The sequence below is a fragment of the Microtus ochrogaster genome, chromosome 1, assembly GCF_000317375.1.
Source record: "Microtus ochrogaster isolate Prairie Vole_2 chromosome 1, MicOch1.0, whole genome shotgun sequence".
NCBI classification, from domain to species: Eukaryota; Metazoa; Chordata; class Mammalia; order Rodentia; family Cricetidae; genus Microtus; species Microtus ochrogaster.
The window spans coordinates 34,237,170-34,256,157 of record NC_022009.1 but is presented as its reverse complement, the minus strand read 5'-3'; the positions used below and the strand labels follow the sequence as shown (position 1 = coordinate 34,256,157).

The 18,988-nt window shown below is 42.6% G+C and overlaps 2 protein-coding genes across 2 annotated transcripts in view; one reads left to right on the top strand and one right to left on the bottom strand.

Annotated features, from left to right (window-relative positions):
• Positions 1-2,590: 2,590 nt before the first annotated feature.
• Positions 2,591-3,604, bottom strand: Gpr65 (G protein-coupled receptor 65). The gene has a single exon (XM_005343427.2). It carries the CDS (start codon positions 3,602-3,604, stop codon positions 2,591-2,593), a length of 1,014 nt encoding a protein of 337 aa, XP_005343484.1.
• A 12,903-nt stretch (positions 3,605-16,507) lies between these two features.
• Positions 16,508-18,988, top strand: part of Galc (galactosylceramidase) — a 45,325-nt gene continuing 42,844 nt past the window's right edge. Inside the window, exon 1 of the mRNA XM_005343425.2 lies at positions 16,508-16,778. Within this exon, the coding sequence (XP_005343482.1) occupies positions 16,578-16,778 (201 nt within the window). The 5' untranslated portion in view covers positions 16,508-16,577. The remainder of the gene's footprint in view (positions 16,779-18,988) is intronic.

The following is an 18,988-nucleotide window of genomic DNA, read 5'->3' as shown; positions in this document are numbered from 1 at the left end:
TGCCTTCAGTGTGTCTCCTCGGGGGTGGGGATTGCCCAGGAACTGGCACCATTGAGAATTTCCCACAGACCCAGAAAATACGAAGGACCTTGGATTGCCTTAATGTCAGTGTTTAAGCATCTGGAGAGTATAACAGCAGTGCCCAGCTCCAATTGGTTCTCATTGCTGTAATCTCCTCTTAGGGTCCTATGAAGTACCTTCTACTTCTTAGGTGGCTGTCCACAGTCCTGATGAGAATAGGTGTAACTAAAAGCAATAAGCAGCTCGTAGCAATGCCCACTGTTCTCCTGCCTACCTGGTGAAGACAGATGATGTCATGAATCACGGATGTAGCTGCTGACAAAACACCCAACACAGAAGATAAAAATAAGTTGTTTTGTCTTTTTCTTTTTCTTCCTTTCCTTTCCTTTTCTTTCTTTCTTTCTTTCTTTTTTCTTTCTTTCTTTCTTTTTTGGAGTCAGGGTTTCTCTGTGTATCTCTGGCTGTCCTAGAACTCACTCTGTAGACCAGGCTGTCCTCAAACTCACAGAGATCCCTCTGCTTCTGCCTCCCAGAGTGTTGGGATTAAAGGCATGTGCCTTCATCTCCTGGCTTAAAGAAGTCTTAAGAGCAGGAGCTACCACTGTTCCTGCATTTTGTAGAAAGCAAGCTTTGGGGAAATCATTGCAAATTTCCCAACAACTGGTCAGTAAGAGAATTGGCTTTATCAAAAAGTACTGGGTAATTAAAGCTAGAAATTCTTTTCCCTCCCAGGAAGACTGTGGGCCTCATGGGAAAATCTTAATGAGGAGCTCAGGAAGTCTTATTTAAAGATTCAAGGGTTAACTTTTCAGTGGGGATTGCATTTAGCTGTGTCTAGAGTGCTCTGTTCTAAGTTATATGAGAAACCTCCTGACTTCATCATCGGCCCTGCTCACAGGTTGCTAGCAGGTTTTAATAGTCCGAATTTCGGTAAATTAACTCTACAATCTGCTAAATCAATGTTTTAGTGTTAATGATCTAATTATAATGTTTCAGTCAGTGGTAGTGCAAGTTTGTGTTTGTTGTGTCTCTTTCAAAACCAACTGAAGAAAAATCCTAAGCAAGTCTCTATAACAGTAATTACTATCTGAATTTTACTTCCAGAAGTATAAATAGTGATAAAACTCTCATCCCCCATTTTGACCTAAACCCAACAGCTACATTAATTTTTCATGCATAAAGAAAGAAATTATTTTAAAAACTCTTTTTAAATTATCATAAAAGGCTAAGTCAAGTCCAGAAATCAAGTCATGATTCTGGGTTCAAGGTCTGGATCTTTGTGGTCTTGAAGTCACTTAATCTACCTCTGAATTTTCATATGCATCCAAGATGTTATTTCTGGACTTTTTACCTTTAAATGCATTTTTAGAGACCACCAATAACTTAACCAAAAATTAACTAAGTAGTTCAAATGATTTTAGCTACTCTTCATTTGAATACTGTGTCTTTAGTCTTAGAATGCAGACAGAATGAATTAACGCTATGACAGCATTTTGAGCAGAAAAATGCAATGCACAGTGCCTGGATATATGGTACCAAGGCAAGGTAGCTTTCTATTGTCTGCACACGGAAGACCAGTAATAAACTACTGACTGCCACATACGCACACATCCTGCTGTGAACATATCAGTCCTTGTGATCATCATGCTTTTGTTTCATGATGTGCAGCTCCAAAGTGGTATAGACACTTGCTAGCTGATCATTTCTGCATAAGGAGAAAGAATATACAGGAAAGAGAAGAAGAGGAGCAAAGGGAAAAGTAGGGTAGGAAAGAAACCTTCAAAAATTCTTTGGTTACAAAAGTGGCTACCCAATGCCTACCTACAGCTAGGCAGATTAATTCCACATTGAAGATTTGAAAGATTATACTGTATCAAGTTCTTACATATTCTAAGTCAAAAAGAAAGCCTAACGGGGGGGGAGATGTCTATAAATATCTATTTGTCTGGATGGAAACTTTTATCAGTTCCAACAATCATGTATTCAGCTATAAATGTAAAGAAATCAAGATCAAACTACAAAGTCCATTTTCTTTTGCATCCCTCAGTGACTCAGTACCCAAGTCCATGTAAACTTCATGAAGGTTCTTGAGAACGTTTCTTTCACAATCCCAGAATTTAATGGAAAAATCCCAGTCTATGGAGTGGCATCAATATTGCCGATGAATTAATTAGAAATAGCGTTCAGCAGTTCCATGTGTTAGGTACCGGTTTATAGAGATGAGAAGACTGGTGGCTGACAGTATGAAATTCCAAAGACAGAACAACAAGAGGAAAATTATAACCATCAGAGAGAATGGCCACTGATTTAAAGACCAACACTCCTACATGCCTCTGAGGGGAGAGAATTTCTACCAACAAGGATGGCGCCAAGTCTTTAGAAAATGGTACATTTTCATACCTTATTTAATGAAAGTCAATGTAGGAGTTGTACAATGTACCTTTAAAATACTTCTACTGGGGTAGAATAAAGTATTCACTCAGAACACCTGGTCCTCTTCTACCAGATTTACTTTCAAAAATGCCGCTTTTATTGTATAATATCATGTAACTTAACCTGCCTTCATCTTTTATGCTATAATCTCTAATTCTATGGTATCTCTTGTGGACACAGAAATTACTTCCTTTTTTTGTCCTTGTGATCTATTGTGTTTCCTGGTACACAATTTTAATATGTTCCACATATCGGCTCTCCCTGTTTCAGTCACAAAACAATATAGAATTGGATCTGCGACGCAGTTTAGACTTGTCAGAGCCACTGTGATTCGGTATGCTGTGAACGTCTGCTTTCCGGACTTGTCGTTCAAGTTCATATTGCGCTCCAAAATGCAGCGGATGAGCACCATCACGTGGAAGGGCGTGAAGCATAGAACGAAAGTCAACGTGATGCCTGCAAGCAGCTTTATGATTCTTCTCTTCTCGCTGCTCTCCGTGGCTTGGTTGTGCTGCACAGCTCGGTAGACTTTATGGTTGCAGATCATGATGGTGACCAAAGGCAGCGCGTATCCCATGCACGTCCTGAACAGGTTGAGGTCTATCTGCCAGGTCTCCAGTGGGTATTTGTCGTAACACAGGGTGAAGTGCGACTTCTCCGCAGCACAATATTCAACGCTCATTTCATCTTTCCACAGGAGGATGGAGTTAAAGATGGACTCCAATATCCAGATAGACAGGCTGCTCATGAAGGCAAATCTTCTCGTTCTCAGAAAGGAAAACTTCAGCGGGTAGACAACTGCTAAATAGCGGTCCAAGGCAATGCAGGTGAGGAACGCCGTGCTGCTGTAGAAGTTCATGTACGTGAAGAAGACACTTCCTTTGCATAAGGCTGGGGAGAACGTCCAGTTGTCTTTATTCCAAGTGTAATTGATCCACAGAGGCAGCGTCAACGCGTACAGCAGATCTGACAGTGACAAACTGAAGAGGTAAATTCCTAGCTCGTTTTCCTTCTTTGCTTGCAGAAAGGATACACATAAAGAGCCAAGGTTGGCCGGGACGCTGACTATAAACACAAATATGTAGACTACTGGGAACAAATAGTGATCTAGGTCATGCTGTTCTTCAACACACGTGCTGTTCATCGTCATTGTTCGGCAGTGGCGGTTACATTACTTCTTAGGCGGTGAACAGGAAAGGAAGCCTTGCCTCGTTGTTAAGGTTTCAATGTTAATTTTTTGGCTAGGAGTTTCTTTTTTCTTTTAGATTTTCCTTAGTTTTTGAAGTTCTAATCAATTCACCAATGCATTCAGAGAGTGATTGTAAATCAAATGTTCACATAGACTGTCACCACCAGAAGTCAGCATCCGCGCTCCTGGAGGTGACTTAAAGCCGTGAACTGAGTTTAACCACTAGAAGTCTTCACGCTCAACGTCATGGGCTGTTTAGCTTTCTTGAAAGGTCACACCCTCTCAGTTTGCCCTTTTGGATCTTACAGGAGATGGGAGATTGGTGCAAATATGAGCACGTGGGTTTTATTTTCATGCACTCTGGCATTCTTTCCAAAGTGTCACGCTTCTGTAAAGAAAGATGAAGTAAGACAGGTTAGATACTTACAAGATATACCACCCCATTGCTGTCATGGTTTCCAAGCAGCCATCTTTCATTTATTGAAAATATAAAATATTTTCAATTGAAAAATGCTATTTAACTAAAGCAATTAATGAACTTTAGTAATAAAATCAAACTGAGATGTTTTACCTATTTCAAATAAGAATTTCTCAAAGGAGGCTAGCTCATAGAGAATTATATTTCTCATCAGACAACGCCTAACAACCAGAATGAAAGTTTGTTAAACATTTAAAGTCATTTTGGTGGCTAAATGTAGAAAATTCAGTTATTTGGCTGTGATGAGAAAATGCTTTTTTTTTTTTTGCTTTGGAGTGTATGTAAACTACATGGCTACATGATTTGCAGGTTTCAATTTAATATACAACATCACTATAAGGCACCATAGTTCACTGAGCTTTAATACACAGTTAGACAGCTTCCCCCTCTCTTCTGTTTTTTATGGAATGTGGCTCACTGTGCCTCACTTTCATTCCATAAAGGAGGGGACAGAACCACCTCAATTCTGAGAGAAGGTTGTGATGACCGACTTCCATCCTCAGAGCTGGTTAGCTCTGGGGCTCATTCCTTCGTAAAGTGACAATGACATAGAGAAATGGTCCTCATTCCTTTGCTGGTGGGGCCAATTGGTAGTTTGGATGGTTACTGGCTGACTGAGCGTGTCCAGTTTGTAAAACTGTCAAGCTGTACACTTGATTTGAACAGGTTCAGTTGTAAAAATCGATTTAACTATGTGCTTAGTATATAGTCTTCTGTCTGCATGAATACAATATTGTAGATAAAAGGAGAAGGGGTGGACTCAAACTGCTGTGGTGACTGGGCTGGAAAGTATCTTGACAACACGTTTAGCACAGAGATGGTCCACACAAGTCTTCCTAAGAAATTAATTTACTTCCTTTTTTCTTACATGAAAATTGGTAAAATTAATAAAAAAGCATTTAAACAGTCATGGAAAGATTCACAGAAGGTAAGGGTTTACTAAACAAAAAAAGAGTTCTTGACATCTAGAAGAAATGAACAAATACACATGTAACACAAAACGTGTATTTAATCACTTTTAAGAAGTAAAAAAGATGGAATCAGAACACATGAGGAATGAAGAGAAAGCAAAACAGCAGTGGAGGATGATAGCTCTCTCCCGTAATTCCAGTGTTTGGGAAGCTGTGGCTTAGGGATGACGATGAATTTGCAAACAGCCTGGGCTATAGAATGAAACCCTGACTCAAAAGCCAGGGAGGGAGGAGAGGGATGGAGGAGAGAGAAAATGTTAAGATCTGACTAGCCAGATTTTCTTTTAAAATTAGAAGAATTTTTTTTTTAAAAAAATGTAATAGTGAAAATTCCTTAGAAGAGGACAATAGTACTTAAAGCTAAAGAGATCGAACAAAATTATCAGTGTAAAAGAAATAGGAAAACATCAAAGATACATGGAGAGTAAACAGAAAAGGTCAATGCATGTGCAACTCGAGCTCCAGGAAGGAGGTAAAGGGAGGTCAGTGAAACGCAGTGTTCACAAACATCGCGGCTGATTGATATCTAGAACTGATCAGGGCCACGGATCCCTCTGACTTGTGAAGCTTAGGAAGTGTCAAATGGGGCAAAGTGAACTGTTGGTACTTAGGCACACTGTGCTCAAACTGAAGAAACTAAAAACTAAGGGGAGAAAAGGGCCAGGGAAGAGAGATGGCTTATGTACAAAGGATACATTTCAGGCTGATAGAACCAGATGACACATTCATGTCTCTGTGTTCCAAGAAAATGGATGTTATCCTATCATTATATTCCCGATGGGATTAAACTGCCAGACCTGAAGCAAAACCTAGACATTTGCAGGTAACTATCACTCGGGAAATCTACTCCTATTTCTTGAAGAACCCTTCAAAGGCTCTCGACGAAGACAGAAAGTGACACTCTGAACCTCAGGAAGGACTGCAAAAGCCTGCTAAGGACGGGACTTTCATCAATGGCAGCAAGCACACCCTTGGGGGGGTTCACACATCTGAGGGAAAACACCTAAACTATAAAAGTCTCCTCTCTTGAGACAGGACCAAGAATAGGAGGATGGGGCAGAGGGGGGCCTCTTTTTTTTGTGTGTTGCTAAATAAATATAGGTTTTTCTCCACAAAAGCATAAGACAGATAAAATTATTTAGGGAGGTTTTAGAGTTCTCAATAGAATTAATTTCTTTAGTTATAAACACACTTCCTGCCTTCTGAGAGCCACCACTTGTCGGGATGGCTAGATGAAGCAGATAGATCTTATCTGCTCTGCAACAGAAACAGCATGAGCTTGTGCTTGCCTTTTTCAAGGCTCTTCCAAGTTTGTTTCCTCCCACCTAAGTTAGTATTGCCTGATAGGGTTGCCTTTCAGGCCAAGAACCTAGCTCACGGAAAGCCATCTGTTAATGTCAGCAATGCTTTCTCTCCCTCCTACAGCAAGAGCATCACCGGGTAGCCTAGGGACTTGGTATGTATGATGCCAAGCATTGCAAGCGGCACCTGTTCATCCAATAGAAGTGCATCCAAAAGTTAATGGGATATAAACAAACCGTATTACTTCTGTATCTTTCCCAATATCATTTATACAGCATTAATGGAATTTTAAGAAATAATTTTTGCCACCCTCATTGAAAATATGGATGATATCAACTTAAACCTTCGGAAGTGCCCAAAAGACAATTTACAGACTAGCTCTAAAAATAATTTAAAAAAACGATGACATAGCTCAAAGCAAACTGATCTTACACAGGGTTCCAGAGGTATTTGCTTTCACCTGTGAGCTTGCTTGCTGCTTACTGGGTCTCCACGTGTCTCTGGCACTATGACAGTTACTTATTAACAAATAGTTACAACTGATGCTTACTGACATTGGAAACAAAATTTCCTAACCTCAGGCGATTCCTGATGAATCTAAAAGCTATTCCCAGACCCTCTGCCCTGGTGAGGAAATAGAAGTAGGCAGCTATACCATAGCCCAGGGTGGCAGAGATTCTTCCGGAACCATCCCAGTGTCCCAATGGCTGCATCCGGAAGAGAAGGCTGAGCACACACAGTCTCCTTAGCTCTACCCATACCTTCTCCTGACTGGTTCTAAGGTTGAGACCTGACATCCCCTTACCACTCCTCAAAGTAGAGGAAACCATGTGTCTTCCTCATTTTCATCTCACTTACAAAGTTTCGTCTTATATTCACAAAACCCCAACCCAGATAAAAACGCCACGAACACGGCTTGATCGCTCTGCCCGGTATGCTATGTACTTTGATCTCTCGTTCTAGCCCTTAGTGTCATACTCACCCGTTTCGGGAGTGATGCTTCTCTTGAGCGAGGAGGCTGGCAGATCTGCTTGTATCAAGAAGAGAAACCAGTTGTGTTGTGGGGACAGGAAATTGCACTCATATTTTGTCATAAACCAATGAGGAAGCAGCTTCTTAATGAGAAGACTTACATTATCTGAGTTCAAACAAAAGGATCCCTTCAGTACTTTAAATGATGTTTGGGTCATTTATTGTGGGGCAATTTTCTTAACTCATTTTTCTTTGTCTCTTAATTATACTTGTATACTTCCATGTATGCTTTTCTCTTTTTCTGTATACGTATGCGTGCGTGTGTGTATGCACACGTGTGTGGGGTGCAGGTGTGTCGCCTGTGTGCGTATTTTTTGGAAGCCAGAAAAGGATGTCCAGTGACCTGCTTTGTTTTTCTCTCTGCCTTGTTTCTTTGAGTCAGGGTCTCTTCTTGATTCTGGAGGTGGACTAGTGGCTAGCAAGCTCCAGCAACCTTCCTGCCTCAGCTCGACCCACTGGGCTGGAGTAACAGGCATGCACATAGCTATTACGCACTGGGATCCCAGCTCAGGTCCTCACGCTGTGCAGCAAGCACTCTTACCCACTCATTCATCTTTCCAGACTCTGATAGTTATGCTTTACTTAATAGGATGAGTCGCAACTATTCAATCCATTCTTACTATACAGTGACTGTGTGGGTATCTACGTATTACCCAGAAAGGAGCATATTACCACGAAAGAGATAACCACATAGTTACAACATAGATACAACAGGAGCATAGATAAGCACTTCTAGATAAACTTGAAAAAGCATGTGAGTCATTTGGATGTGTGAGAACGGAGAAGATGCCGTGAACCCTATTTGGGGTGTTTTGGGTTCATGGAAATAAAACAAGAGGCATAGTGGTGGTGGTGAATACTATGGTTTACTGGCAAAAATGGCTGTGGATATGCCTGGGCCAGGAGAGCCACCTTTGTGAATCCCTTCTTCTTCTGGGGTACTAATAAGATTAGATGTGTAGTATTTGATTACAGAAACATTTTCTCTTCTAGTAACCCTCTGAGAATAGAAAACAGTGATGGCTAAAAGCAACCGGAGCGACTGACTCAGGCAAATAGATAACCATGAAATTTGAAAATTTGTTTGTGAGTGATACAGATTATTATTTTTAAAAGCTAATGCAGTACTTTAAGAAGGTGACTCTATACAGTGGTTTAACACAAAATGAAATCAAGTTTCTAGAACATCCTACTTCTGAGAAAAGTTAAGAGATTTTTTTTAAGCTCTCCCCCAATAAAATTTACAATTAGAAATGAGGGGAAATTATTTTTGAGTATGGAATTAATTTTTAGTGGAAAATTCTGACTTATTTTTAGGCTCTAGTCAGGATACATTGTCTTGGTTGGTAGATGGAAGAATGGAATTATGGGACACAGCCATTTTTTTTTTTTATCTTGGAGTAACTAGGGGATATCAGGAATGTGAAAGCTTTTGAAAGTCTTTTTACATGTCTCTAAGAATAATAAAAATATGCCTGACTTTGGTGGCACACACCTTTAATCCCAGCATTCAGTAGGCAGATCTCTGAGTTTTGATACCAGCCAGGCTACAGTTCCATTGCAATCAGGGATATTCAGAGAAACTATCTAAACACACACACACACACACACACACACACACACACACACACAACAAATGAATAATTTAAAATGAATTTGTAAAGCACTCAAGAGTTTGTAAATACCATGCACCAACCGAAAACCTCAGGGTATACTGTCATTGAGATGATAAAAAGTGTAGGTAAAATGTCAAAACTGAATGGCCAAAGGCGTCAGGGGCAGTGCTGGGGGTGGCTGATTCAATGCAGTGCTCCCCTGCATCCATAGGGATCTGAGTTCGAGTCTCAGAACCAATGTCACCAAAGCCCAGTGTGGTTATACATGATTGCAATCCCAATATTAGGAAGGTAGAGACAGGCAGTTCCTGGTTAGGCAAAGTCTGTCTTAAATTTTTTAAAAAAAAGAAGAAAAAAGCAAAGGTTGATGGTGCCCGAGGAGCAATTTCCAGGATAGCCATCAGACTGACACACACACCTGCATACATGTACACACATATGTGAATCTGCACACACATACATATACTTACATGTACCTACACACGCCTACAGAAAAAAGGCTTAAAATTTACCAAAAAGAAAATAATTTAATAATAATAATTTCTGTTTAGTCATAACTACAATCCTAACTATTGTTTTCTATTTCGTGAATCACATCTAATTTTACCTCGATAGACCCTACTTCTGTTTTTAGAGAAAGAGCATTTTCACATCCATGTCAAGTTATCTATGTACTTTCCTCTTCAGAAAAAAAAAAAAAAAGAGGATGTAGTTGGAGAATGTGAAATACAAACTTTCACTTCTGCTTAAGTAAGGAAAAAATGTTGCTTACTTCACACAAGGAGACCTTCACCAACTTTTATGGATTCTGCACCTTGTTTAGTTAAAAATATGGCAGTATCATATTTTAATTATAGGGATATTTAATATGAGTAGTTAGACGTTTCAGAGCCCTGAGATGCCGAGGTATTTTAATGTAAAGGTCAATGAACAGTTATTGAGAACAGAGAACACTGGCTTTGCGGAGTCCGAATTCTTGACCAGTCAGGTTTCTTGTCTTCTGAGATCACAATGTGGGCACCTGACATTGGCCAGAGGCAGCACATTGGGCTTGAACTAGGAAACAAGGCAAAAGAATGTGGACCTGCTGGATTAGGACTTCTCCATGGGTAGACAGCGGGGAGGATTATTCTGGTGATGAAGGCTCCTGTTGTTGTATTGAAGCTGCCTCCTTTGTCTGCTGCTATTCCCAAGGAGAAAAACAGCAAGTAAATAAGGCAGGATCCTGTTCAGACATCCCGCTTCGTATTCTCATCTTTACTTCTTTTTACATACATAGCCTCAGTTAATCATTTTGTGTCGGTTGCCTAAAGAGAAAAGATTCTTGGCACCAAGGGGAAAGCCTATGGATTGAGTTTCAAAAGGGCAAACGAAGGAAAGGAAAGGAAAGGAAAGGAAAAGATGGGGTTCTGGGCAGCTTGGGAGGAAAGCTGCTGAGATACAGTGAGGGTTTTATCCAAACTCAGATGTGATAGATGCCTAAAGTACAGGCCTTTAGAAATTTAAGTATGAAGAAATGAATATAGGTTAAATGCTTACACTAATTACATACTGTGATGGTGATATTTTTGATATCCGGGGTTACACAAAATCCACCCTTGAAGTTAATGTCCTGTTTTAACATGAATGTGGCTGATAGCAAAGATCAAATGATGCCTGTTTGCTGTTATCTCTGTTGGGCCATATCCTACTGGATGTTGAAATAATCTCCCTCTTGAACTGCGTTGTGGTTTAAACACGAAATGTTTTGCAGAACCTTATGTGTTTGAGTGCTTGGTCCCCCTCTGGTGGTGCTATTCGAGGAATGTTGTGGAAGCCGTAGACGTTGGAGCCTTGTTGAAGGAAGTAGGCCAGTGAAATGGGCCTTGATTTTGTCTAGCCTGACCCCACTTCCTGTTCACTGTCTGTTTCCTGGTGGCAGACACAATGTGACCAGTGACACCCATCACCCCCTGATGCCATATCTTCTCTATCATGATGAATTAAAACCTCTTAAACCCTAAGACAAATAAACCCTTCCTCCTCAAGTTGCTTCTTGTTAGTTATTTGGTTACAATGATAGAAAAAAAATTAAAAAGTCACTAACATATAAACTGCTATTTTCTTCATGCCTAGGCACTAGGTAGACTCTTAAATTCCTCTCCTGGCAGGAGTGTGGAAAAAAGATACTGACAATATCAAAGAGAGCAGACAAACCACAGATCCAGCCAGAAAACCCCTGGCTGTCTACTGCTTGAGCAAATGCATACAGTAAACACGGCTGACAAATGAACTACAGGTAGAGGAGGCAATTTTCAAAGTGGGGAAACTTGTTGTGATGATCACAGTAGCCAAGGTAATATTCAGCCAAGGTTCTTAGCTGCAAACAACAGAAACTGTGGCCACCTGCCACAGAAAGTGACCTGGGAAGCTGTCAGGGTGTGGTCCATGAATGATGCAGAGCCCTAAGGATGTGGCTTAAAAAACTGCTTAGAGACAAAGAACAGAAAACCCCATCACCAGACCTGGGCTTTCAGGTTAGGATGCTGCTGACCCCACTGTGCAGGGAGTCTCTGTGGCACCACCTCCCCTGGATTCCTGGGGTTCCAGTGTGATTTCTCCACTCTGTAATTTCTGGTCACTCTTCCAATGCCAAAGGGCAGTTTGGACTGACTGAAGGAGTCTGGTGACCCTGTTGAAAGCAGGAAGACGGAGACTCTCGTTTCTTCATTCTCGAAGGAGGCATCATCTGCCTCCCAACACTCTTACCATGGGGATTTAGTGATATGTCTGGATGATTATAGAACCAAAACTCAGAGCCAAAGCAAGGCTGGTGAAATGCCTCGGCGGGTGAAGGTGATCACCAGAGTGCTTGATGACCTGAGTTCAATCCCTGGGACGCATGTTGAAGGAGAGAACCTCTGGCCTCCATGTGTGCACAGTGTCAGGGATGGTCAACCCCTCAAATAAATAAGCATCTAATAAAAAAGGTATAGAAAAAAGGATAAACAGCATTAAAACAAGACAACACAAAAAAGTGCACCCAGTTCTCACTCAGTAATAAATCCAGACCAATACAAGAACAGAAACCTATTTATTTCTGGATTTGCTGAGATGTGAGAAAGGAGGAACACTTGTGTACTCTCAAGAAAATGCTCTGTGGGCAATGTACAATTTATTCCACAAGGTAGACTCTTCCCTCCAAACCATTTTCACTGTTATCTAATGCTCCGAGTTAGCAGATTTCCATCATGTATTAAAAAATAATGTAGTTAAAAAATGATTTGGTGTTTTGCCTACATGTATGTCTGGGCACCAGTTGCATGCCCAGTGCCCATAGAGGCCAGAAGAGATTGTCAAATCCTTTGGGATTGGAGTTACAGATAGTTGTGATGCACCACTGGGAATTGAGGATGGGTCCTTGGAAGAGCAGTCATTAATCCTGAGCCATCTCTTTGGTTCCCATTATGTGTGTCATATATATACATAAACTTTATGTGTACGAGTGTGTCTGTGTAAGTGCATGCACACACATGCGAGTCATACATATGTGTGTCATATATAATATATATCTTATAATACATATTACATATATTTAGATGATGTTCACGAATATGCCAGTGTGAGTGCATGCACACACGTGTGAGTCTGCATGCTTATAGAGAGAGGGCAGCCAGATAAGAGCATTTGATGTCGAGGCACAGGAGTTACAGCCGTTTATTGATGCCAGACTTTCTAAAAACTCCAAACTCTAGCCCTTCTGGTTTCTGTATGTAGTGCTCCTAACCTGGAGCCATCTCGCCAGGCCCACAATCATAGAGTTTTTGATGGAAGTTGATTTTCAAGCCCCTGTTGCTTTACAATTGCAATCAAGCAACTATATCCAGAGTCGAAAGAGCAGAGCAACCAGCAGATATTACAGGATGACTGTGAAGAGACACATCTTCACATCCTGTCACACACTGGGGATGGCTCCGAAGAACGTTTCCAGCTCCGTTAGTGAATACTTCAACTTATCTCTTTATTTGACTGGTGACCTTTCAAAAATTTAAAATCAAGAAATACATGCTGAATATATGTATATATATGTTTATATATACATATGTGTGTGTGTGTGTGTGTTGGACACTGCTTAGAAAGTGTATGTGCGTGTGTGTGCATGCATGTGTGTGTGTGTGTATACACAGTATGGAACAATAGCTGCAACAGACTGTTACAAAACTTAATCAGCACATTTTCTTAGAGGGCAAGATTGCTCATCTTTTCCAAAAGATTGTTTTTTCTCTTGTTTTAACTTATAAAATAGGTTTATAGGGACAGAAATAGGATGCACAGGAATACTTCTGATTGAAAGCATTTAAAATAACACATTTGAGAGCATGTTTGGAGGTTCTAGCAGGAGAGCGCAGCCACTTGCATATCCTTGACCAAAGACCTGTCCTCTATTCGGGGAAGGTCGTCCTCTTCAACCGAGTGCACAGCTTCCAGAGCGACACACATGGAGTGGTGAGGGAGGAAGGAACACCTGCCTAGCCTGCCAGATCAGCCGAATCAACCCTGGAGATCAATGGGGTGACAGATGTGGCAGCCAGGTTGCCCTCACATCCTAAAATAACACATTTGAAATGTGTGACCTTTGACCTTCCTCTCCCAGTCTTATCCCATTGATCCTGAATCCATACACATGAGAGAAACTAAACATGAATGCTTTTCTAATAATCGTGATTTCTCTTCATCTCATACAGTGGATTTCCTTTTCTACTTTGTGTACGTGTCTTTTTTTTTTTTTTAATAGAATGCTTTCTTGTTGGTTTCCTGAGATTAGATTAGAGATCTAAAACAACAGCTGGTTTCTTTGATGCATGAACTGTAAATGCTTCCTGGACGGGTGGAGCAGGGGTGGCCGGAAGCTACCTGTTCTCTTAATGGTTTCCGTGTCCTCTTCTCCCTAGTTCACACATTGCACACCATCTGTGCCTGTGTGCCAAGGAAAAGCCGGAATGGGGTATGCTGCAGGATGGCAGATGCTGGGTGCTGGCGTTATCTTCCTCCTTTCAGGTTTGTGGCATGAGTTCCAGGTTCGGTGAGAGACCCTGCCTCAAAAAATGAGGTGGAGAGTTGGGGATGTTCCTCAGTAGGTGAGAACACTTACTGCATCAGCATGGGGACTCGGTTCACACCTTCAGCACCTGCATCAAAAGCTGAGGATGGCAGCAGGCACCTGAAATCCCAGTGCTGTGGAGGGTGAAGGAGACAGGTGGATTACTGGGGCTTGCTGGGTCAGTCCGAAATCCCACCTCAAGGTCATGATAGAGCAAGCCACCCGAAGACCTACTCTGGCCTCTTCAAGGATTCAAGTGCATATCCTCAAATATGTGTGCATATCACACACACACACACACACACACACACACACACACACACTCGTATAAACACACACACTCGTACAAACACATGCATATGCACACACCTACACATCTAAAGAGGTGGAATGAGCAAAGTTCTTGTCCAGAAAGAACCTAGAGATATCACAGCAGCTCATAAAGTCGATTATGGGATTTCCAAGTGATTCGATTTTACCCTTTCATAAAATTTCCTATAATTGTGTTTGTGGTGGTTAATCTTCACTATCAACTTGACTGAATTTAGAATCACCACAAAACACACCTCTGGGTGTGTCTATGAAGTTGTTTCCAGAAATGCTTTTATAGAAGACTCACCCTGAATGTGGTTTGGCACTGTAGACAGGGGGGGGGGGATGGGTCCTGGACAGAGCAAAAAGGATATAAGCGAAGTGCCAGCGTTCAGCTCTCTCAGCTTCCTGACTACAGATGCTAACTACCCAGGTGCCACAGGGTCCTGCTGGCATGACTTCCCTGCCAACTGGGAGCCAAGATAAACCCTTCCTTCCCTGGCTTAACCACTTTGCTAAAGTAACGAGAAAGGTACCCAAGAGAGCAGTCCTGAAACACAGATTTAGCTTTGTCCTTAAGGAATGACACAGGAACAATGTAACTTCCAACAGAGATAATTACGCTAATGCTCACGTTGCCCCTGTCTTCTCTTTGCCATTCTGGTGTTTTAGGAGCTTAGATGGGAACTCAAATGATTCTATGCTTCCCAGTAAAGGAAATTTGAGAGGAAAAAAAATAATTTTCTCTTTAGTCTCTCACTCCCTAATTTTCTATATCAGGGGAACCAGAATTCCCTGGTTAGGGAATTTACAACGTCCCTAACGTTTAGGGTTATCTCCTGGAATCAGTTTCCTGACAGTGGGTCAAGGAAGTAGACATTTACCTTTGCCATCTTTGGGTCCTGGTTGGGCGTAAGAATCAAACTGATGTGAAGAAGTAGGTGGAAGAAGCTTACAAGTTCAAGTTACGGGACACAGAGTCATACCCTAAGAAAACACCTCTTCCCCCAAACAGGTCAATGACTTATAAGCTGAATCAGAGCACGAAGTAGCTGGGGTTTGTAAGATATGGTCATGCAGAGGGGTCAGCAGTGGTGTCCAACCTTTGCTATTGTGACACTCTGTTGTCAGCTGCAGACTTCACACTTGATGTCTGCACATTTGAGTGTTTTCTCTTTGAATCATGAACAGTCTCATAATGTTTTGAGTTAGGTATATGCATAACTTTGTGGTGGGCTGCTTTACAGCTAACATCTGCTACATGTGGTCTGCAGGCTCAGGTTCGGATGTACCTGGTAGGGTATTTAACTGGCTAGAGAGTGAACAGGAAGGTAAGGGTTACTGTAACAAGAACCGGCAAACAGTGCTGCTTCTTGATAGTTTAGTCACGGCGTCTTTCGTAAGTGACTTTCATATTCCTTTAAGAAACAGAATAAAGGTCAGAGTATCGTGGACCTATTGTATTGTTTAGCTCTTCTAATTCAAAATAGTCAATATGTTATGGCAACATTTTGTGGTGGAGTAATCATATTCTTAACTCCTTTAAGGCTAAAAGCCCTGGATATAGCAGAGTGCTTAATCAAATAGAAAACTTTGCCAGTTAGCATTTGCTAAGTGCTCCTCAGTGGCTATTATCTTACTTTTATTTTATTTAATCCCAGGTTCCCTGATTTGCTGTTCTTGTTGGTTTAGAAAAGTTCAGAGTCCTAACACCAAGCAACTCAACCAAGATGACCGCTGAATTGGGTGCTTAGTTTGGGGTTTAAGCAAGGTCCCCATCCTTTGCTGTCTCCCGCTGAGAATGAGCTGTTAGGGTAGGACCTGGGATACTAGGGTAGGACCACTCACAGCTCTCTTCTTTTGGCAGTTGTTGACCGTCACTCCCCATTCACTACCATGAACCATCAGGTGAGGTAGCAAGAGAGGTCACTAAGCAATTACACGCACAGACCGGCACCACCTCATTGACACAGGAGTGCCAAGGTAAAGGTCGCTCAGCTTCTCCCTGCTGAACACTACTGCGGCTGCTCGGACAGCCCGCAGCCCTTACTAAAGATGGCGAAAGCTGCCTCAGCAGTCCCCTGTTCTTCATGGAGGCGATCGGGTCCGCCTCCCCGGGCGCCACAGTCACGTGACCCGCACAATGGCTGACAGGCCACTTAAGGCTTCCCAGCAACGGCGGGCTAAAGCCATGAGCGCGGCCGCCGCCGCGGGCTCGGCAGGCCGTGTCGCGGTGCCCTTGCTGTTGTGCGCACTGCTAGCGTCCAGCGGCGCCTACGTGCTCGACGACTCCGACGGGCTGGGCCGGGAGTTCGATGGCATCGGCGCAGTCAGCGGCGGCGGGGTGAGCGCGGGCTGGCGGGAGGCGAGGATGCTCTGGAGCGCGGGGATGCGGGACGGGGCGGGGGCGGGGGTGGGGTGGGGGAGGCGGGCGTTGCCTGGTCCCACAAGCCCCCGCGGCGTTGCCGGGCGAGCAGACGCCGCTTCCAGCACGCCCCTTTGAGGTGAAGCCAGGCAGGCCGTTAGACCTGAGCGGAGCAGCCCGGAGGTCTCGAGGGGACAAGTGTCTGCAATGGACCGGCGAGGCCTCGAGGGTGCCCGCGCTCTCGATCGCCCTCCTGGGCTGTCCTTGCCGCGCTGGAAGGGTCGCCTCTTAAAAAGCCAGAGAGGGAACGCGGGGCCTCAGTGGGCTGCCCTAGTGGTTCCCTTCCTTCCTAGGGAGATAGATAGTGGGCCCATGAGTCAGACAGAAGACGTGAGCAGTGCAGCAGGGCATGGGGACCCTTGAGCAGTGCAGCAGGGCATGGGGACCCTTCTTGAGCAGCCGACAGTACACCTCCTCGTCCTCCCTATGCGAGTGTGGCCTCATAGACTCTTTGGGGTTGTGTACGGTCTGAAGCTATCTGGGATATTGTTTTTCTTTTTAAATTTATTTATTTATTAAAGATTTCTGTCTCTTCCCTGCCACCGCCTCCCATTGCCCTCCCCCTCCCCCAATTAAGTCCCCCCCTTAGCCCGAAAAGCAATCAGTGTTCCCTGTCCTGTGGGAAGTCTAAGGAACCCCCACCTCCATCCAGGTCTAGCAAGTTGAGCATCCAAACTGCCTAGGCTCCCACATTGAGGGCTACCTTCATCCAAGAAGAGAAACTGCATAGGGGCTATGCAGTCTGTGCGGGGATGGGGAATGCTGGCTCTCTTCGAGTGCCTGAGAATCGGCAGGTGTACTGTCTAGAACTTAAGTTCTGTCTTCCTCTCCCATTCTGACCTTGTCATGAACACCAGTTAATTCTTCAAAGAAGTGGTATTGGGAAAGATTTCTTTTTGGTTCGAAAATCTCAGGCGTGGGAAGTGGTTTTGTTTTCCAAGTGAAACTAAGGAGTAAACTTCAGATCTACAGGAAAGTTAGCAGCACCGTATAATGTTCTATATATCCCAATGTGTGTGTGTGTGTGTGTGTGTGTGTGTGCGCACTAATGAACTAATCTCTTTATTCTCAGTGGTGTAGTGTTTCTTGTTTTTTTTCATTAAATTTAAAATAGCAAGTATTTCATATTAATCCTCAGTGTCTCCTATTGCTATCTCTGTGATATTAGGTCTAATTGCATAGGCTTCTTAAAAAAAGCCAAAGTCTCTAGTTTTACTTATTTAGCTCAATTTAAAATTAATAATTTCATAACCTGGTGTGGTGGAGTAAGCCTTTGATCCCAGCACTCAGGAGCCAGAGGCAGATGGCTCTCCGTGAGTTTGAGGCCAAACTAGTGTATGTATATAGTTTCCAGATCATCCAAGTGCTACATAATGAAACTCTGTCTCTAAAAAACAAAATCAGTTAATAACCTAGAGTAGGAAATTCACTTTTATTTTTAAAGATTTTAATTGTGTATGTGTGGTGTGAGCATATGTAGATGTGAGAGCAGGTACCTCTAAAGGCCAGAAGAATTAGGTTATTTTGAGTTGCCATCTCTCCAGTTCCCAGAGCAGGTAATTCTTATCTATAAAATATTCAATTATTAGTGTCTTTGTACAGTGTTACTCAGTTTAGGAGAGCAATCAGCAATGAATGAAGATGGTTGAACATACTATTTGCTTACCAGTTTAAATTGTGTGTATGTGTGTGTATACATGTGTGTGACAGACCAGCTCAGCTGGGGCACTGGGACAGACGGACGGGACAGGTTCTCAGGAATAGGTGGGTAAGGAGTCGGTGAATGACAGACACGAGACTCAAGTCAAGCCACCGATCTCTCACATAGGCTGTGGCAGAAGCTTCAAGGAAGAGTGCCCGCAGAGAAGGTGTGTGTGCTTCCTGCATTGGAGCTCTTGCACTTTTGGCATTACCTGCTCTTGTTCTAAGGAACACAGTCTGGTTTCTTCTGGAAGGGAAGACAGTATGTTTAAGTTTCCAGAGACCACTGATGAGCCATTGCCATATACAGGAGTATATGATGCTAATGGAGGAAGATGGGTTAACATTCAAGGGAAAAAGGTTTCCAAGTTTAATCTGGTGCTTAGTAAATAAAGAACAAAAGGCAAACTTAATTAAGCAATTAAGAC

What these genes read in the sequence shown, in the direction of transcription:
- Gpr65 (XM_005343427.2), bottom strand. Translation starts at nt 3,604, where the DNA reads ATGACGATGAACAGCACGTGTGTTGAAGAACAGCATGACCTAGATCAC.